Source organism: Tachysurus fulvidraco, chromosome 9, assembly GCF_022655615.1.
Source record: "Tachysurus fulvidraco isolate hzauxx_2018 chromosome 9, HZAU_PFXX_2.0, whole genome shotgun sequence".
Classification (NCBI taxonomy): domain Eukaryota; kingdom Metazoa; phylum Chordata; class Actinopteri; order Siluriformes; family Bagridae; genus Tachysurus; species Tachysurus fulvidraco.
This window is the reverse complement of record NC_062526.1, coordinates 7,158,948-7,180,257: the sequence shown is the minus strand read 5'-3', so window position 1 is coordinate 7,180,257 and position 21,310 is coordinate 7,158,948. Positions and strand designations below refer to the sequence as shown.

At 38.1% G+C, this 21,310-nt stretch overlaps 1 protein-coding gene across 1 annotated transcript; it reads right to left on the bottom strand.

Moving 5' to 3' along the window:
• Positions 1-1,289: 1,289 nt before the first annotated feature.
• Positions 1,290-20,472, bottom strand: cds1 (CDP-diacylglycerol synthase (phosphatidate cytidylyltransferase) 1). Its single transcript, XM_027162816.2, has 13 exons — positions 20,123-20,472; positions 12,288-12,436; positions 9,862-9,958; positions 9,115-9,212; positions 8,211-8,350; positions 7,470-7,528; positions 6,747-6,829; positions 5,460-5,547; positions 5,288-5,356; positions 5,049-5,201; positions 4,764-4,883; positions 4,558-4,661; positions 1,290-3,366 (listed from the first exon to the last, which is right to left on the bottom strand). The coding sequence occupies exons 1-13, from the start codon at positions 20,186-20,188 to the stop codon at positions 3,234-3,236; spliced, it is 1,359 nt and encodes a 452-aa protein (XP_027018617.1). The 5' UTR covers positions 20,189-20,472; the 3' UTR covers positions 1,290-3,233.
• Between the last annotated feature and the right edge of the window lie 838 nt (positions 20,473-21,310).

The window sequence follows — 21,310 nt, the reverse complement described above, 5'->3', positions numbered from 1 at the left end:
TAAATGGGTTTTACCTGTGGAGATTACATTAACACTGGTTCACTACGTTACAGACTTAAGATAGAGTCAACCTAAATATTTTTTTTTTTAATACACACATAAGTAAAGAAAAAATAAGAGCTAGTTTCAGTGTTTAGGTCTTCGCCTGTCATTTAAAGGCAGCCAGTGACTCAATTGTTCGGACATCTAGAGAAAGTTCATTTCACCTCCTCGGTGCCAGAACAGAAAAGAGTCTCGTTCTACCTCTTACCCCGAGAGATGTTGGGACTAGTCAAGCAGTGCTGGTAGCTCTGAGGGAGCGTGGTGCAGTGTGAGAAGTGACAAGACCAGGTTTTTATTATTCTGCCAGGATTTACTCCACCTGTGGAAATCCTGCTTAGAGCTAAAAGGAGTCATTAGTCCAAGTAACGTAGCTCTTCTGCCATTATGGTGACTATTAGTGAATCATTTAAACCCCTCTGATCCAGTATCGCTACAGGAAACCTGTGTACTCAACACTATCCAGATATTTTCAGGGAAATGTGCTGCTGGTCCTAAAATACACAGCAGGGTATTGTTTACATTACATAAACAAACAAACAAAACTATAATTACTATGAAGCACCTCATGAAACCAATGTTATGGATATTCGTAATGATTTAACCTTAAAAGCTGTTGTTAATTCTACAAGACAAACAGTACCAAGTACAACGGATATAAAAAAAAAAGTCTACACACCCGTGTTACATTGGCAGAGTCCAAAAACAAACAAAAAGCAGATCAGCTAAAGATCAGTAGATCCACAGTGTAACATGGTGGTGGTAACATCGTGCTTTTGGGATGCTTTTCTTCAGTCTGAACTGAGGCTTTTATTCAAAGACGAAGGGAATCCTGAATATCTACAAACACCAGCCGACTTTAGTGCAAAACCATCAGGTGTCTGTTTGTAAGCTGATAATTAAAAGGAATTTCATCCCATACATCTAAATCATTAAAGGAACCGATGCAGGCTGTGACCTGAAGCAGGTGGTGCAAAGGAAGGAGACACCAGAACAATGTGATGGATCTAGATGTTTTTGGAGAAAATATTCAAGTAAAGATGATAGACCCGAAAAAACGGTGTAACGAAATCAAAAGTGCAAACATATGTAACCAGATTATTACTATATATATGAATTCTCTCCCCCTAACCTGATTTCTTTATTTATTTATTTTTTAATCACATGGTTGTGTTCTTTGTGTTTTTTTTCCCTCTTTGAATATTGTTGTCGGATGGATGCTGAGTAAGTCAATCAGATCAGAAACGAGATGTAAGCAGGAGAAAATGTCAGGTTTTATTTTTTTCTAAAACCATATAGTAATGATAATGATAATAATAATAATAATAATAATAATAATAATAATAATTTTATGCATTGCTTCAACACATTTCCTTTGCTCATGTTGCCGTGGCGATCTTAAAACATTCCCTATTTAAAATCTTAGATAAGTGTTAAAAAATAAACTTTAAATCAAACCCATAAATAATTAATAAAACAAAAGTACGACACGAACCCAACTTTTTTTTTTGGTATAAAGCATTGACGTTAAAATGATCATAAAATATGACAAGAATGAGAGAGAGCCTCATTGTTGTTAAACAGTGTAAGCTGGAACAGTGTTATATCTTGAACAACAGTGTAAACCATGCAGTAACTCAAAGTTCAGGTAGCATCACCTGCTTTGTGAAGCTATAGACACCTGACCTACAGGCGTATCATCTTTTTTGGTCTGAACCGGTTACGTCTATTAGACATGCAAACCTGATAACGCTAATTGCATAAGAAGGTTGATTTAAACAGCAGACATAAAGAGGAAAGGATGAAATGAGAAGCATTTAAAATAATAGGAATGAAAAGGGAAGACACTGAATCCATTGAATTAAGGTGTGTAGTAGAAAGTTCTGGTCCCAAAACTCCACCAAGACAACGTTCTATTGTCTCCATTTATAGCTGAAGTTTAACAAGCACATAGGGAAGAAAATATTGCTCTAGGAAAACTAGAAATGAGATGAAAGTAGGTGAAAATCTGCATGATCAGTATGAGACGTTAGTGCAGAGACGCTGCTTTGGTGAACAGGAAGGACTTCTGCTCATCGGCAAACGTTATTTTTTTGTTTTGTTTGTTTTGGGTCGGTCAGTATAACACACAACATGGCTGCTAGATGATAAAACAGTAAACGCACACATTTGATCAACTTCACTCCTTTTAAAGACACAGATTCTACCCTAAGACGTCGCTGTTCAGATTTTTTTTTGTCTTTTTTTTTTATTGCAATATTTATATAGTAATAATATAAATACAAATAATTTAGTGTTTAGTTCTCGTCTTAAAGTAAAAACAAAAATAACTTATTATCCGTTCGCCGTACTGTCCTTCACACGGCAGCTTAATCATGCTAAATCTCTATTTAAAAAAGTTACATCTAAAAGTTTGCATATATTTTCATTCCTATAACACATATAGGATTTTGAGTAATTACGTTATATATTTTAAATCTTTTATTATCATCCAGATCTATTTACATTAATACATAACTACAAGTGTATAGTTTTCAGTTGTAAGTCCTACAGCTTTGGAACATTACGGTATATAACTGTTCATGGGAAAAGAGAGAAGTGCTACGTTCAGAAGTAACTGGACGACTCATGCTGTTTTTAGGTTGTTGATTATTTGTGTGCATCTGATACGATTATCATCATGCTAAGCCTGTATACTGTAGCACATCCCACTGTGACAGCTTGGAATTACTGCAGAAGAAAACTGTCCAATTTCTGTTAATCAATCAATCAATCACACGTCAGAAATTACACTAGGATCAAATCTCAAATCAGTGCAATGCCTCAAACTCGGCATAAAGAGCTATTTTCAACCTTCCAGCTCTCTGACTTCACTTACTCTGTGCTTCCATCTTTCCTTCTGTTTGTCAGAAGACATGTATCACATGCAGTTCGGCGAAGGAGACGAAGAGGCAGAAGAATAAGTATAAGAAGCAAAAGAATTTAAAAAAAAAAAAAAAAAAAAAGAAGCACACTGCCCCCTTGTGGTCACATTATTGTAGAGCTGTTTATGTAGTAGAAGTGCGAGGTAAAGCCAACTGCACGGTGTTTCTCCAGAGTTCCTAGAGTGATGGCTGTGCTTCCACAGTTGTGCGAAGTGATAAATAGCTAAACCTTATTGTTCTAACTGAAAGAGTGAACATACGAGTGTTTCTTCATTCCTCCAGCGCAGCAGGAAGCAGCATGCCTTTCTCTCTCAGGTGGTTACGCAGTGTATTAAAAATGCTCAGCTGTTGTTCAGGCTGAAGGACCAGAAGCTGCTGTAAGACCTTACTGGGATTCGGGCCCCTGAAAGGCAAACAGGCCAGAAAAAAAAAGTCTTTTTAAAATCCTTTAAATCTTCTTCTTATAAATGTATTTATTTGTTTATATTTGTTAATGCATTTTAAATTGGAATTAATTGGTATGAATGATCGTCAATTTTACCATCCGCTAAAATGTCAGATGGTGCAACACACATTAATTAAAAAAATACTTCAGGATATACTGTAGATCAAGTTTATTGTATATATGTCACACCAACCCGTCCCTGTCCAATCGGAGCCCATGACAGGTAAAGATTTAAATAAGAATGATCACACACAACACCTATAAACATCATTCATCCCTCCTCTACACCACATATCCTACTGGGGATCCTGGAGCCTATCCCAAGAGACTAAGGGCACAAAGCAGGGTACACCCTGGACAGGATGTTAGTCTCACCCAGGGCACAATCACACACACTACAGACAATTTAGAGATGCCAAACAGCCCACAGCATGTGTCTTTGGACTGGGGGGAAACCCCTGAGGTATGGAGAGTTCATCCACACACATATTAGAAACTCCACACACATTCTGTTTTTTTATTCTGTTAATTCTTTTTCTTTTATTATTCATTATTTCTTTTATCATTCCTTATGTTTACCTTCTGCTCTATGTTTATGTTCTGTAAAGCTGCTTTGAGACAATGTCTATTGTAAAAAGCGCTATACAAATAAACTTGAATTGAATTGAACACAGCAGAGGTGCAAATCAAACCCCCCACCATGGAGGTGTGAGGCAAACGTTCCCCTCATGAACATCAGTGTGTTCATAAAACACAAACCAATTCATCTGAAATCACGGAATCTCAAAATTCTATGTCTAAACCTATTAGTGTGTGGTTCTGAATCTGGAACCTTACGTTTAATGGTCACATTTAAAAACATGGATAACAGTAAATCCACACTAATTAGATCAATTATATATTTAAAAAAAAGGTCAGATTTAAAAAGAAGCCAGAGAATTTTTATTTTCCCTAATGATTTGGACTAAAAATGAACCTCATGAGCTTGTGTGGTGAAGAGCAAATACCGTAATGTATTATGTGCATTATTTGTGGTCCCTGCAATGATTTGACAAGTTTTACTATTTTATAACTTTTATAACTGTAATATTTGTAATGCTGTAAATAATGTATGTATAGTGAAGTCCTCTTGAGTTGACACACTCTTACCTGATAAAGCTTGCTATGTAAACATGAACAAACGTAGCCATGAGATACTGGCAGTCAAAGCGGTCCATGATACCACCATGTCCAGGGATGGTGTCTGCAAAATCCTGTAGAAACAAAATCCATTTCCCTTGGTTATGTTTTGCAGGTTCATCAGACCAGGATGTGGAACGATGGCATTACCATAATAAGACGAAGGTTAGCCTTACTTTGATTTTAAATGCTCTTTTGAATCCGCTGGCAAAAAAGCCACCGAATGGTCCGATCAACGAACCGAACGAGGACAGAGCGATGCTATGAATCTGAAACGGGTATAGCTTCACTGTTTCCTGTAGAGAAAGAACCAGAGATAAAGAGGTTTCGACATAATGTGTTTTCCCTCGAGCCTTTCAACTATAACGACCATAGCCTGTCCTGTATATTGTTTAAGCACACTGGGACTGAATGAGTCATCTTGTTGAACCATTTCATCATATAGACGAACATTTTCTTACCCATCGCAGGACATTCTGGACCACTGCAGGCAGTGTGTACTCATGTATCACAAACAGGTCTGAGGGTTCACACTCCACAGCAAAACGATTAGTCTCGCTGTTGTACTCTACCGGACACACAAAGTACTGGTACTGGGCTAGCAGGTAGGCAAACTGGAACAAAGAAACACTGCAGGTAAGGACTGGATTATTCCCCTGTTTTTTTTTAAACATTCTACATTTAAAGTTGTTAAACTTACAATGAACCCAAAGACCACCGTAGAGAAGAAGCCTCCAATAAACCCTTCCCAGGTCTTCTTCGGAGAAAGCTGAAAGGAAACAGAGTTTGATAAAAAAAAAAAAAAAAAACATGTGGCTGCCACACAATAACTCCAATAATCTACAAATTGTTAACCTTATACATTGGCTTACCTTAATCAGAGGTGTTCTTCCAAAGAAGAAGCCAAACAGGTAAGCCATGATGTCATTACAGATGACAATGGATATTGGTACAATAAACCTGTGAGACAGAAAAACAGTGTTTATATTCACATTATAGTCACATGGATTTTGTGCTTCGGTTAATCATTATTGCAGTGCCGACCTTGTAAATGTGATGGTTCAAAAGCCTACATTATGCAAATAAACGCTCAAAAAACACATGTTTATCCTCTTCAGTAAGGATTCTGATCATTTCTAGGGATTCCAGTTGTGCTTTTGTTTTTAGGTTGGTTTTAGGTTAGTTTCACACCGTAATCACAACATACTCTTGTTGTCCATATTGTACAGACAAATTGGATTATATAAATTACATTTTATTATTCATTCATTCATTCATTTACTACCGCTTATCCGAACTTCTCGGGTCACGGGGAGCCTGTGCCTATCTCGGGCGTCATCGGGCATCAAGGCAGGATACACCGTGGACGGAGTGCCAACCCATCGCAGGGCACACACACTCTCTCATTCACTCACACACTACGGATAATTTTTCCAGAGATGCCAATCAACCTACCATGCATGTCTTTGAACCGGGGGAGGAAACCGGAGTACCCGGAGGAAACCCCCGAGGCACGGGGAGAACATGCAAACTCCACACACACAAGGTGGAGGCGGGAATCGTAAACCCAACCCTGGAGGTGTGAGGCAAATGTGCTAAACACTAAGCCACCGTGCCTCCCCTACATTTGATTAATCATATTAACATTAATAGTCAGTAAGTTGTCATGAACATGACTTCCATGTGAACGTCTTCCAAAATGAATGGGATAAATTTTTTGTCTTCTTAACATTAAGAGTTACAGAGCAACAACTGCCATAATAGGGGCAACTTGTCGGATAAAAGATGAACTGTTCAAAACTAAACATTTTAATTATATTCATTTATTTAATTATTGCTGTGGTAAAAGATGATCAAGCAAATCATCATTTATTAGAAAGTAATCAACTCTGGAGTGAGTAACCGCTTTGTCGACGTGTCGATGATTATTTTGCTAGAACGACACGCTGGGTTATGTTACAGTATATTCCTTACGTCCCTTTGTGGAGAAAATAAATTCTAACACTGTTTAGGAGAATTTTTCAAGGCTGACATTAAAATACACTTAGAAGGAACTCTGAAACATGGAACAAAGACATACAGTGAGGAAATATTGTGTTTCAGAGTGTGGGTGGAGTAAGACTGAGACAGGTCTGAGACTGGGTGTGATTCCTGCTTACCAGATCATTCCTTCAAAAAGGTTCTGAATGACCAGGTGAGACTGAGTTACCACAATCAACAGTGTCACATGGGTCCAAGCGAACTGGAATGCCAAACACACACACACACACACACACACACACACACACACACACACACACACACACACACACACACACACACACACACACACACACACACACACACACACACACACACAAACATTCTCATTGTTAATGGAACAGCAGGGACAACATTTGGCTGATGGGCATGAAAAAAATAAGTATGTACTCTAACAAACATTCACAGCAGTACAAAGTTAACTATACAGTGATACATGGATGGGAGGCAGGCTGATTTACCAAATGATCAGTTACACATATTATAATTGGGCATAATACAAATATTGTAGAAGAACGGCAATAATCTGGGAATTACGGTTGCATTAACTAGCTGGTGCATAAGCCGCAAGTCGTGTGGCTAAAAAGTGTCTTAGTAAAATATAGAACTTTGGGCAGTAATTTACTACATTTATGCCAAACAAACCTGTCACGCTAACCTAAAACTGTCATGTTGCTAAGTAACATTCTGTACATTAAACCTAATCCCAAAGACATGGAGTGTTTTCATGCATATCTACAGTACACTTTGAAGTGCTCCTAAAATTGGCAAGTTAAACAGGATATAAAGTGAGGAGCCCCATGTCTGTGTTAGTGCGTGCATGCCGTATCAGTGGTACACACCATATAAAACTGCAGGCGATAATGCTTCTTCACTAAGCTCAGAACAAACATGCAGAAACCTGTGAAGAGCAAATAACATGCAGTCAGACTTATCTGAACAATGGGGTGGTTTAATACACGATAAGAAATACTTCGGTTGAACGTTTAGTATTAGGTATAAGGATGGCTTTAAAAAAATAAACACTCTTTGTGACCGTGGTGAGCAAAAATGCATCTCAGAACCATCTCAGTTAAGGACTGAAATACACTGAGAGGTCAAGAGTCCAACTGCTGTTGTAGACCATCACTGGCATGTTCTGAGATGATTTTTCTCACCACAGTTAAAGAGTTGCTGTTTTACTTTAAGTTACCGGAGACCAGCACAATCCGGTCCGGTCTTTCGGGGAGTGTATACAGTGAACGCTAGAAGAGTGAACAGCCAAGTAAAACGTTTCATGCTTGAACCAAATATGGCTTTACTGTATCCAGTGATGTATAATTACATTTAGTTACCCATTAAATCATATAAGAATGTAATAAGATTTATGTTGAGTCATGCGGCTTCTAATAACTGAATATCATGCTGGAATTTTAACCTGTTGTTTCTAAACCACAGAGACAATTAAGTTAAACTGAAAGAGACAATTAAGTTAACATGAATTCAAACTTTCTGACTAAAACAGCTTCACTTTGATTCAACAGAGTTTCTCGTTTATGCATTTTATTTTGAACTGAACTTTTATTTTGCCCTATGAAGCTCACCTGCCAAGTACAAAGTGAAAGAAATAAAGCGATGATAACGAACAAGGAACTGTAAAGGTTCCTCCCGTTGGACTAAAGCACCAAAGTAATCCGCTACCGTCTCCCCGTAGAAGAAGTAGTTCACACAAACCAAAAAGTACCTGGAATGTAGAAAGAATGTTTTTATTAGTGTTTATTACTATCACTTTATTTTGAAAGATGAAAAGTATTTCACTGAGTGTTGCCTTCTATTACAAAAGCTGTGAAATGTTGTTGTGTTTGTTTAAAGTAGCAGTGATACTTTATGTAAAGCTCCAACTTGGTAGTGCACTTTGCTCAAGTCCAGTCAATCACTAGTTTATCTTTGAACAGATATGGAAAAAGGATGTGTGTGTGTGTGTGTTTGTGTGTGTGTGTGTGTGTGTGTGTGTGTGTGTGTGTGTATGTGTGAGAGAGAGTGTGTGTATGAGAATGAACGAGTGAGAGAGTGAGTGTGTGTGCGGAGTGGGTGATTGAGTGTGTGTGTGAGAGTGTGTGTGTATGTGAGCGTGTGTGTGTGTGTGTGTACATGTGTGTGTGAGTGTGTGTTTGTGTGTGTGTGTGTGAGTGTGTGTATGTGTGGGTGTTTGTGAGTGTGTGTGTGTGTGAGTGAGTCTGTGTATGTGAGTGTGTGTAAGAGAGAGAGAGAGTGTGAGAGAGAAAGAGTGTGTGTGTGTGCGTGTGAGTGAGTGTGTGTGTGAGGAGTATGTGTGGTTGTTTGTGAGTGGGTGTGCATGTGAGGAGGGTGTGTGATTGTGAGTGGGTGTGCGTGTGAGGAGTGTGTGTGATTGTGAGTGCGTGTGAGTGAGTGTGTATAGAGTGAGAGAGAGACACAGAGATGTAATTTGCCCTTTTCTGCATCAGCAATAAAAAACTTTGCACTTACCAGCTCAATGTTCTGAACCACGGAAGTTCGTAGGAATGATAAACTCTATATCCGATGGTTATGATTTCATGAAAACACTTGATTTGTACAGTCATAACCTACAAACACAACCAAACCCACACACATTTGAATGGACAGTTGATTTAACATCAGTATTTCACAGGAGCTTCTACTAAATTCTTATTGTCAGATCGGTGTATCACAGAGCTGCGGGATTCTTCTCCAATGGATTGGATTCTTGTGCTGATTCATTTTCTATAACCAGCTGATCTGACAGCAGTGCTGACTGCAAATTTGAAACAACAGCTCATTCACAGAGACTGGTACAGCACATGCTACATACAGTATAGTCAAATGTAAAAACATGGAAAATAAAATGTGTAAGCTATTGGCATGGTGAAGCTTGGTTCAATAGACGAGTTATATTTATATTTACAAAACAAGCTGTATTTTGTCTTACTATTATGTTGAGGGAACTTAAAATGTAACTAGAAATGGATTTAAATAAGTATAATGTGTGTGTTTTTAAATAAATCAAATATTGTAAGTGTTAGTAAATTATTGTGGTGTCAGAGAAATAAAACCTTTCAAGACACAGTGGTGTTAGAATCTAATGGGATTAGGGGGCGTAACAGGAACTCATGGCCACATCACACCTAGGTTGTTGTTGATTATGTTCCTGTAACAACATGCACCCTAAGGTTTTACTAGTCACAGAGTGGAGACACTGGTTAAATGCATACTCACCACAAATATAAGCATAATGGGTCCCAAATAGATGATCAGGAAGAAGCCTATGATCATCATAAGCGATAGAATCCCTCGTACCCACCAGTTCCTCCATCTGTATGAATAAGAAAGACAAAAACAAATCATTTGAAAAAATATCAAAATATGTTGTGATATGTGTTGAATTTGTGTTAAATATGTGTTGAATATGTGTTAAATGTGATAAATATGTGTTGAATATGTGTTGAATGTGTGTAAAATGTGTGTTAAATGTATGTTAAATATGTGTAAAATGTGTGTAAAATGTGTGTTGAATATGTGTTGATTATGTGTTGATTATGTGTTGAATGTGTGTTGAATTTGTGTTGAATATGTGTTGAATTTGTGTTGAATATGTGTTGATTATGTGTTGAATATGTGTTGATTATGTGTTGAATATGTGTTGAATATGTGTTGATTATGTGTTGATTATGTGTTGAATATGTGTTGAATTTGTGTTGATTATGTGTTGACCTTTGTGTTCTTCTATTTGTTGCCTATGTTTTGCCTTTTTTTGCCTTTGTGTTTGCTTTCTTTGTTGCCTCAGTGAATATGTGTTGAATTTGTGTTGATTATGTGTTGATTATGTGTTGAATTTGTGTTGAATATGTGTTGAATTTGTGTTGAATTTGTGTTGAATATGTGTTGATTATGTGTTGATTATGTGTTGATTATGTGTTGAATATGTGTTGATTATGTGTGATTTATATTGGAAAAAATTCATTGTAATTTTAATTAATTGTTAAATTAAGCTTTGTCTAGTCCCTAACTCCATAAAAAGAATCCTGGAACAAAAGTAAGAATCCTAAAGTCCAAAATAGAAACAGGAGTATTAAATATTTCTCTGCTGAATATATGAGGGTGTGTAGTTTCCAGTGTGTTCTCCAGTGGCACCATGTATGAGCAGAAGATTGCAAAATGAGTGTGTGCTGAATAACTGACGAATGAGAGCACTTTTAGTGCATGACCTTGGGTATGAATTCTACATGATTCAGAGGCGCCATTAAAACCATCCTGTGTTGCAAGAGAATAAAAGTGCAGCAAAATAACTTCCCTCTTACTGTTCATTACATTTAGTGCTTTACACTTTCACTTCTTCTGCACTAACATAAGGAAAACTACATTTCACCAGCCTGATTTACATGTTTCCAAATGTTAAAACCAAAACATGAATAATTTAAGGAAAAGAGCAGCGATGCATTTTGAGGCCTAGGACAACAAAGCATACAGCATCCAATCCTTATGCCTCAGTTTTCCTTTTAAATCATTACTCGTACTTAACCCTAGTAAAGAAAGAGACTTTTCTGATAAACAGCCAAAAGAAAAAAACCTGAATACTTTCTATTATACTATATTATACTAATAACACTCATTGCTAATAGCATTTGTTTTGTTTCTAATCATATTTAAACAAGATGAGTACATATTATTGAAATGATGAATACAAAACATATCATTAAAAGATTTCATCAAAAGATATATGTGGATCCTGTCATACGTAATATAGAGGCATTTTAAGTTTTACAAGTTATGTTTTTAAGTTTGAATCCACACTGACAGACAGACTTTTATTCACTGATTCATTATTCACTGATTACTGACTGCAATGGCACAGTTCCTGAATTGGGTTTAGAGCAAACAGCAGTATGAGATCCCACTCTGCTGACTTGCAGGACTGTGGGTGTGCTCAATGACACAGAAGCACACATTCGCACTGGAGGCACTTGTTCATTCACAACTTATGATAGTGTTCAAAAAGTGAACAAAGCGACCACGGTTAAAAATATGACTTGGACGCGGCGCTGTGAATCATTCTCAGTGTGGGGGTCAGCTAGAAGACAGATGCTGCAAGTCATCCAGGAAGCCAGAGAGAGAGAGGGAGAGAAAGAGAGGGGGAGAGAGAGAGAGGGAGAGAGAGAGAGAGAGGGAGAGGGAGAGAGAGGGAGAGAGAGAAAGAGGGAGAAAGAGAAAGAGAGAAAGAGAAAGAGAGAGAGAGAGAGAGAGAGAGAGAGAGAGAGAGAGAGAGAGAGAGAGAGAGAGAGAGAGAGAGAGAGAAAGACAGAGGAGTCATCAGAAATAGTGACAAGCCCAGGCGCCTCCATTCAGCACATTTCCATGCTGCAAATCCCTCTGAACCGAGCTTGAATGCTGATCGCTACCCAGGGGAAAGACCCCATTAATCCTCTTGTGATTGTGATGCCATGTTGATATAACACGTCTTCATCATTAAATATCAAATACCACTCTATATGACAAGCACTGGTGGTTAGACTGAAGTTGTTTTAGGTCCCTAAGAACAACAGGGGAGCAGCATATTGTCTTGTTTCTGGTAAGCCAGTGAAATGCCAGTGAATGTGTAAATTTACAACACGTGTTGAAGCTGAACTTGTCGGTGTCAGGGTTACCTGGATGACAGGCCCTCCAGAGCTTTGTTGAGACATTGTGGAGTGTTGTCGGTGGACAACGGCACATCAGGAGTGTGTGCTTTACACTCGCCCTCTGTGTCCCCTTCCCCTTCACTGGTCAGGCCCAGCCTGTCTTCTCCATCTGCTTCCTGTACACAGAACACATGAGGGTAAGAACACACACACACATGTATACACTCACTCGCTCACTCACATGCTCACTCACAAACACACATTCACACTCACACACACACACTTACACACACTTACACAATCACACATTCACTCACTCACACACACACACTTACACAATCACACATTCACTAACTCACACACATACTCACTCACACACACACACACACACACACACACACTTACATAATCACACATTCACTCACACACACACACACACACACACTTACACAATCACACATTCACTAACTCACACACATACTCACACACACACACACACACTTACACAATCACACATTCACTCACTCACACATACTCTCACACACACACACACACACACACACACACACACACACACACACACACACACACACACACATTCACTCACTCACACATATACTCACACACATACACACTTACACATTCACACACTCACACACACTTACACAATCATACATTCACTCACTCACACATACTCTCACACACACACACACACACACACACACACACACACACACACACACACACACACACACACACACACACACACACAATCACACATTCACTCACTCACACATATACTCACACACATACACACTTACACATTCACACACACACACACTTACACACACACACACACACACTTACACAATCACAAATTCACTCACTCACACACACTGGCTAATGACACAAATGTCCCAATGACAATAAATCATCTATCAGTCATGTTCTTCCCACCAAATTGGAAAACAAAACCTTTTCACTCTCTCATTAATGTTAGGTTTGTTGACACACTCACATGCTCTAACACTTTCTGTCTCTTATCTGATTGGCTCCTGCCTGTCACCAGGTGGTTTGGACATTTTTCAGCCAGAGATGTGGTGTGGTGTGACCTACCTGAGCTGGTGTATAACACATGTACTGCTTTACTACTCTTCTACTTTGTGTTCATTTCATTTTTAACAAACATGTGGCTTTAATAACAACTGACACTGTCACTTCCTAGAGCTATAATCAGCCGTGCACCACAGCAGCGCGGTGAAGGGACTGTATGAAAATCACGGCACACTGATTTACCTATCAATGAGACACAGCCCAAGTAAAAGTGCTGCACATTTCGTGACCCTTCTTCAGAGCACAAACGCTAAGCAAATGCTAGGCAAATTCAGAGCAGGCAGAATGGCAACATCCACTGAACACGAGCTGGCGTGATACAGTAGAGCAAAGTTCAACGCCGACTCTGGGGGAGGTCACCTGCTCCTTTTCCTTCTCTATTTATCCAGTGAGGAGAGAAAGTAAAGAACCAGATACTTAGCAACATCACAAAGGATATATTCAGTAACTAAATGTGAATTTTGAGTCACTAAATTCTCAATTTCTTTCTCAAACACAACGATAAAATAAGGCTAATTCTTTGAGACTATATGTGGGGCTGCCTGTAACACTCAACATGGGGAAGCTCCACCCTTTTTCGAACAGGCATAACCAGAAAGAAGCTAAGCCATATGTCACTCATACAAGCACAGATACGGTCATCACATTCTGCGTGACGGTCCTGAAAACACACATTATGGAGGTTTTTTCTTGAACCAGAATTTGCAGCCAAACACCTAGTCAGATTTACCCACCGTTGCCAATTGTAAGATTACAAAATACAAGTTTAAGATTATTAAACCTATTTCTTAGCAAATTTCACTTTTTTTATCTAAATCCTTTGTCTTAAATTTTATTCTCTTGGCTGTATATATTCAATAATTTTGCTTCTTCCTAGAAATGAATGCTTAAAATTAGCAAAATTATTTGCCGATAGAAGGCAACAATTTAAAGCTAGGAAACAGTAAAAATGTAATAATCTAACATTTGTTTTATTTTAACCTTACAATAAATAAATGATCGAAATATGTTAACTTGCTAACTTTTTTTTGGAGTGCAAACTTTAAACACAATACAGCCTTGTAGTGTGTGTGTGTGTGTGTGTGTGTGTGTGTGTGTGTGTGTGTGTGTGTGTGTGTGTGTGTGTGTGTGTGTGTATGTGTGTGTGTGTGTGTGGGAAACAGGTACACACCTAAACAAAACTAAAGGGAATGTGGTAGCCTAGTGGTTAAGGTGTTGGACTACCAATTGGAAGGTTGTATGTTCGACCCTGGGACCCTGAGCAAGGCCCTTAACCCTCAATTGCTCAGTTGTATAAAAAGATATAAAAGCTGTAAATGTAAGCAACAATTCCAGTACATAGTAAAGTAATTAGCTAATATCATATGCCTTTTATCAGCTTTTGTGTTTTTTTTTAAGAGACTCCCTCGTGAAATAACTGAAGAGTGTTGGCTCTGTAAGATATGATTTATTTAACATGATTTATCGGAGAAGATAAATTTGATTTTGTTGGGCGGGGCATAATCGCTCTCCCCTGACAATCACTGGCCAATCAAGTGCATCTGTGAGCTCATGTATGTGGATAGGGCAGATAGGTCTTTTGCTCTTTCCTCTCTGTGACACAGCATTAGCGGAAGATTGAAAAGATGCGATTGGCTGGTTCATGTGTCTGAAAGGGAAGGGAGCAGGTGTTCGTCTTCACCCTCGTCAGTATGACAGAGAGCAGGTTGGTGTGCTGGAAACTGGAATTCACTTGCAAAACTTGATATTTTGCTCTCTACTTCCCCACAGAGAACAGAAACGCAGAAGGACTGACATCTTGTTTTTTCCCCCTCAGAAAACACTTTGTTTACAGAATGCAGCTTTTACGTTAACGTCTCATTAAACGGACGATATCTGGATGATTTCCTGTAACGTCCTGTCAGCCTAATGCCCGTTTATATAAATGAATCAGCACATTGTGTAAGGTTGTGAGGACTTTCCCCCTTCTTTTCTATAAGACATATCATAAACAGAGCCTGTGCGTACTAAGCAAACAACGCAGGCACTCCCTGTTAAGTAAACACTAGAAGGCTGTATTTTGGTACCATAATTTGCAATCCAAAGTGGAATAAAACTTAAATATGTGGAAACCTACTCCAGCTCCATTGCATTAAAATAAAGAATCGAGATGTAGTTCTATTGCAGTAGTGGATATAAAGTAATTTATCACAAACTCACACAACACTTTACAGTATAAAGATGAATTGAACTAGAGAAAAAAATGTGGGGAGGGAATTCATTATATTTCAAATTAAACCTGGCTACAGAGAAAGCAGATCTGGACCGGAAGCTGTGCTATTTCTCTTCCTTCAGATCCACTAGTGTTTTCCTGGTCGTGACGCTGCGGCTATTAGCTGAAGAAAGTCTGCCATACTGAGCCAGAAAGTCATCAGTGAACGATGAGTGATTTGCTTGTATTGTTGGTGAAAGTCTTAAAGAACATCCTGGAGAATATGAAGAGAAGTGTGCAAAGATGAAAAATAAATTCAGCTAAAATTAGTAACTGACTCAAAGCAACGTACCCTGGATCTCATTCAGCATTAGACGGAGGCGATCGGCTGCGAGCCGAGTTGACGAGATGGGACAGTGAAGTCTGAAATTTCAGATTAATGTGTGTAAGATAAGCCCTTTAGCTGCTAACTTTTTAATGAGAGGACACTTAGAACTGAGGAAGCGTGAGTTTTATGCAGGTTAAACACAACGACTCGTTTTATCCGCTGTAGCATTGTATGATATTTTAATAAAATACAGACATAAAATAATAAACAGTGGTGAAGGAGTTGAATAAGTATCAAACTTCATCATTTGTTCTACACAGCAAATGCAAAGACTTGGGTACAATTGGAAATTCACTAAAATAAACGGGTTTGCGTTTAGAATAAAAAGGCCAGGGAGCCGAGACTCTCGAGCGTCCATCTCTATATGCGGATTTTTATTCTGCTACGATTTACAGATCGAATGAATGACCTATGGACGACTACGACCCTCTTAAACCCGTACGACGGTCAGCATCTATTATAATTGGTAAAGTGCTGTATATCATGGTCTGTGGGTAAAGTAAATGTACACACAGGAATTGTAAGCAGTTGTGTGTTGTTAAACATTAGTCGCTTTCATTCCTTTATCTTCATTCTACAAGAGAGGCAGATGACCGGGCCGACAGGCAGATCAGCTGCTGCAGAAATGAGACTATGTTAATCCCTGAGCAGAAAATAAGTAACCCTAGCAGAGCCTCACCCAGAAGGCCTTGTGCTAAGTAAACACACTTAACCCTGAGAGACTAGACAGCTACCCACAGCCTATAGCTCATTCCATATGAAGGATAGATCATTGTCATTCAGAGCTCCAACACACTTTCATTAGCCTTTTTTTCACATGGCTCTTAAGTTTTCATGACAGCTTGGCCCACTTTCGCTGTGCGGACGAGGTAGCAAAACATGGATGCTGAGTAGGATGTCCTGAGTGTTACTTATTGCTGGTATAAATTGAGCCTCGTTTATCAATTTTTTTACGGTTCTTCCAAACCGAATTAAAAATCTCAGTCAAATTTAAGTTTCTGATTTACTTTGTACTCAAGCACTAATGTTCCTAACCATCGACCAGCTCTGAATCGCCACAGAGTTTATTACAGGGCCTTTCTTTCTGTTCTAACTGAATGGATAGTCTTATACTTGTATTCATTTGTAGACATACAAATGTTTTACATTTCAGATTCAAGTCATTAATATGAAAAGACACAATAAAATTTCTCAACTAAAATAAAAAAGCTGTGTAAACTTGAGTGTAATTACCAGGATATGATCTAAACCCTACATTGAATTATGATATGGTTAGTTAGTGCGATGATGAACAGATGAAGGATAGCATGAAAAGTGCTTAGTTACACAAGAATGCATTGTTTTCTTTGTCAGAATGTGTTTAAATGTCTGGGCTGGCAGAACCTGTTTTAGAAGCAAGTGAAAAATGAGTGCCCACTCTCAAACAGCATTGGATGAGTCAGAATGTGTGATAAATAGTGTGTAAATTCCACCTGTATGCCCAACCCCATTCCTGAACGCCTACCATTCTCATAAGCCCAACTCCAACAGCCCCAGCTCTAAACCACGGCTTGTACCGAGAGCCTCGATTAGCTGTAATACATACAGTACGTGTCCGTTTGAGCCAAAAACTAGCAATGGTAACTCAATTCCTCACCTGATCCAGGCAACTTTTCCTATTTAAATTGTGTTAAAATATCTATCCCTTTATTACAGCTACTTTACTACCTACTTTGTCCATATGAGACATTATTGGTGAAGTTGTGTAAACACTAGCACTAAACTCAGCAAGTCATGGTGAATTACATTATAGATCCTATTCTAACTCATCTGAATCCTCCACCGAGTAGGTCAGAAGGTCACACCGGCATAGACACAAGCTGACGGTTCTGCTTCGGCTAAGAAGAAGCCGGTGGCGATAAGCCACGAACGGTCACGTTCGGTTTGATGCTGCGTTCAAGATACACAGCAAAAATAAATAAGGAGGAAAGAGAGAGAGAGAGAGAGAGAGAGAGAGAGAGAGAGAGAGAGAGAGAGAGAGAGAGAGCTAATGATGAAGAAAGTTGACCTTGAGAACATCAGCTTGTGATGGTAAGAAAATAAATAAATAAAAGCCTGTGAGAAACGGTTTGTGAAAATATAATAAAATGCCAGTGTGTGTGAATAAGATTTGAATGTTAGATGTGCTGGGATATCTTTTTAAAAAATCAGGTTTAGTCTAATATATGAAGTCCATAAAGGTTTATTTCTACAAAGAGTAAATGTATAAATCATTTTCAATATGACGGCTATATGAAGTTGATAAAGCTGTAAACCTCAACAAAAGGCTTTTTGGACAACAGCATGCAAAGTAACTCCGAATTTAAGCTATATAATTATGCAAATTCAGCTAAACTAGGTTATGTAAAATAATCAACCACTGTTTTTGCATTTGTCTCTAGGTTGTTATTCTCACTGTCGACATCTTTAGGGTCACAGTAGGTTATGATCGAATTATGACACAATATTTGGTTAAATATAAGTATCGACTCATCTCACACATGACTGGAACAGATGTGGAGAAACAAGGTTGCGTACATAACCACTTATCAACAACAAAAATAGGATATTGCTACACAGTGCAATGTTTTTACCCTGCAATCAAAAGCTACAGCAGAGATTTCAGACTTGTATTGTGGAGACATCTTGAACTCGCTCCTTAACTGTTGTATATAGAATATATATATTTTTCTGTATCCTCCTTTATGGATCGAAATTCTTACAGAACAAATATTTTTTTGTTCATTGACTGCATTCGAATATAAAAATATTATTTTACACTCTTATCCCCACTTGACATTGTTATCACCAATTGACAATATTTCAGGCTATACATCTTGTATGAGCTCTAGTAAAATAATGCCAGACCCAAATGTTGCTAAATCTTCTATTCGGATAAGTCTTATGTATAGTTAATAATAATTTCTTAACTTTTAATAAGTAACAGTTTACACAGAGTTGTACAGAAGAAGCTCCACAATAAAAAGGATTTTGAAAACGTGTTCAAGTTTTCATGTGAGGAGACATTTACGGAAGAAGTCTCCATTGTCAGCGCTTTGTAACTTAACGTTCAATTATTTTGTTGATGTTCCACATCGTTGCTACATACAGATTAATATACGACAGCTTTCTGCTGTGGTGTATATGAGGAATAAATCACACATGGTGTGGATTATTTTCAAAATTCTGCACACCCTGAAGTGCTTTACTCCTTACACAGGGTCATGACGGTCAGAGTCGAGATCCTGACATGCTTTCAATGATGGACTGAAGATCATTCGGGTTGTTTCTCATATTCGTTGGCGTCTAAATGTCTGTTTGCCCTGTTATTACTGTTTATTAGATGCTCTATTTCTGACTCTGAGTGAAACTTCACCTGTCACATAAAAGAAGAAAAACTTCATTCCACAAATACACAAAAGAAAAAAAGAACATATCGACTGACTGTCTTGTTCGATATAGAATTAAACTATTAATTAATGTTGCCTTAATATTAATCAGATAAAAAATTTAAATTAAATTTAAACATATATTTTATTATATATATATATATATATATATATATATATATATATATATATATATAATTTATATATTTTTTCTTTTTATTATATATATATATATACATACACATACATATAATAAAAAAGAAAAAATTTAATAATAAACAAATATATATTATAAAAAAGAATATGTATATATATATATATATATATATATATATATATATATATATATATATATATATATTTATATAATATTAGTGTATTTTCTCTATGATATTAGTGTGTAAAGAACATACACCAGTTACTGGGTGAATGACTTTCCACTTGTAAGTCAAAACTAGCTCAATAAGTCGATAAGTTAATGATATCCAGGCTGTAAATTAATGACAGAAATGACTGGCTTTAATAAAGGAGCAGTTTTATACGTGTGTTTAATGTAAATGTTAATGTAAACAATCCCCAACCTTGTGCTAGTTCCCTTAAGTATTAGCTAGCGCGCTAATTCATTAGCTTAACAGATAAGCAGTGAGTTCTGCTAGCCTGCGTGCTATAAGTGAGACTAAACTGAGGGAAGCTAGCTGTAAAAGCTGAAACAGTGCTAATCAAACAGAGTGTTAATGAATGATGTTAATGACTAATGAGGTACCTTATCGCTGATATTGTCAGTGCTGTCAGGCTCTCTGTCTCCTGCGCGCTTCCTCAGCTCTGTCATTGCCTTCTGATTTCTCCTTTACACATAAACAAAGAGTTCAAAATAGAGACTTTCGGATGAATGTCAGCTCCTAAAAGCGGCTTGTTTTCACCGACATGGATCATGAAGTGTCACACAGCCTGAGAGCAGGTCGGAAAAGATCCTCAGTGTGACTCCGGGATAAAATGCGTGCATTTGTTTATATCCGCAGATCTCTGTCACTGCAGCAGCTCTCTGTCTCTCGCTCTGTGCGTGTGTGTGTGTGTGTGTGTGTGTGTGTGTGTGTGTGTGTGTGTGTGTCTCTCCCTCTCCCTGTCTCTCTCTCTGTGTGTGTCTCTCCCTGTCTCTCTGTGTGTGTCTCTCTCCCTGTCTCTCTGTGTGTGTGTGTGTGTGTGTCTCTCTCTCTCTCTCTCTCTCTCTCTCTCTCTCTCTCTCTCTCTCTCTCTCTCTCTCTCTCACACACACACACACACACACACACACCAGTGTGGTTTCCAGATTTTTCAGGAGTGTTTACATCCTGTACATTTTACTAGGCTCCAAACTACTGTACATGCCATCTACAGTGCTGAAAAATCCAGTTTGGCCTGATCAGTCAAAACACAGGCAGAGTTGGTTAAACTGGTAGATCATCTTTATCAGCTGGTAAGGCGATAGTCTTCAATTCCTGCCTCTGCAGGTGTTTGCAGGTTCTGCTTGTACTATTCTGGTTTCTTTCACCAGTCTAAAGGCCTGCATGGTAAGCTGATTGGGATCTATAAATTGTGTGTGTGTGAGAGAGAGAGAGAGAGAGATTGTGCCCTGTGAAGAGTTGGCACCTTGTTCAGTATGTCTACTGACTTGAGCACTGAGTCCTTTGTGATAAGCTCTCAGTGACCATTTCTAGGACACTCGGTGAGTGAGAACCATTTCAGCTCAGAAGATGGACGGATGAAAGTAAATAACGATAAGGAACTCAAACATTGATTGGTATGTTTAATTAGGTGGCAGATGTAATATAGCTAAATTTTGGTAGTTTGATTTTTAATAAAGACTGTAAAAATAAAATAAAAATAAAAATCTGTAACACATTTGTGAAGTTATTTTAACCATTTCTGGTCACATGTTGAACTGCCAGGTCATGGTCATCACTGTTGAGACCAG

Coding starts and splice junctions, on each gene's coding strand:
- cds1 (XM_027162816.2), bottom strand. CDS start 20,188: ATGACAGAGCTGAGGAAGCGCGCAGGAGACAGAGAGCCTGACAGCACT. Junction 6,830..7,469: donor ATCGCCTGCAGTTTTATATG/GTGTGTACCACT, acceptor TTGGCATTCCAG/TTCGCTTGGACCCATGTGAC. Junction 5,548..6,746: donor CTTTTTGAAGGAATGATCTG/GTAAGCAGGAAT, acceptor TCTGTCTCACAG/GTTTATTGTACCAATATCCA.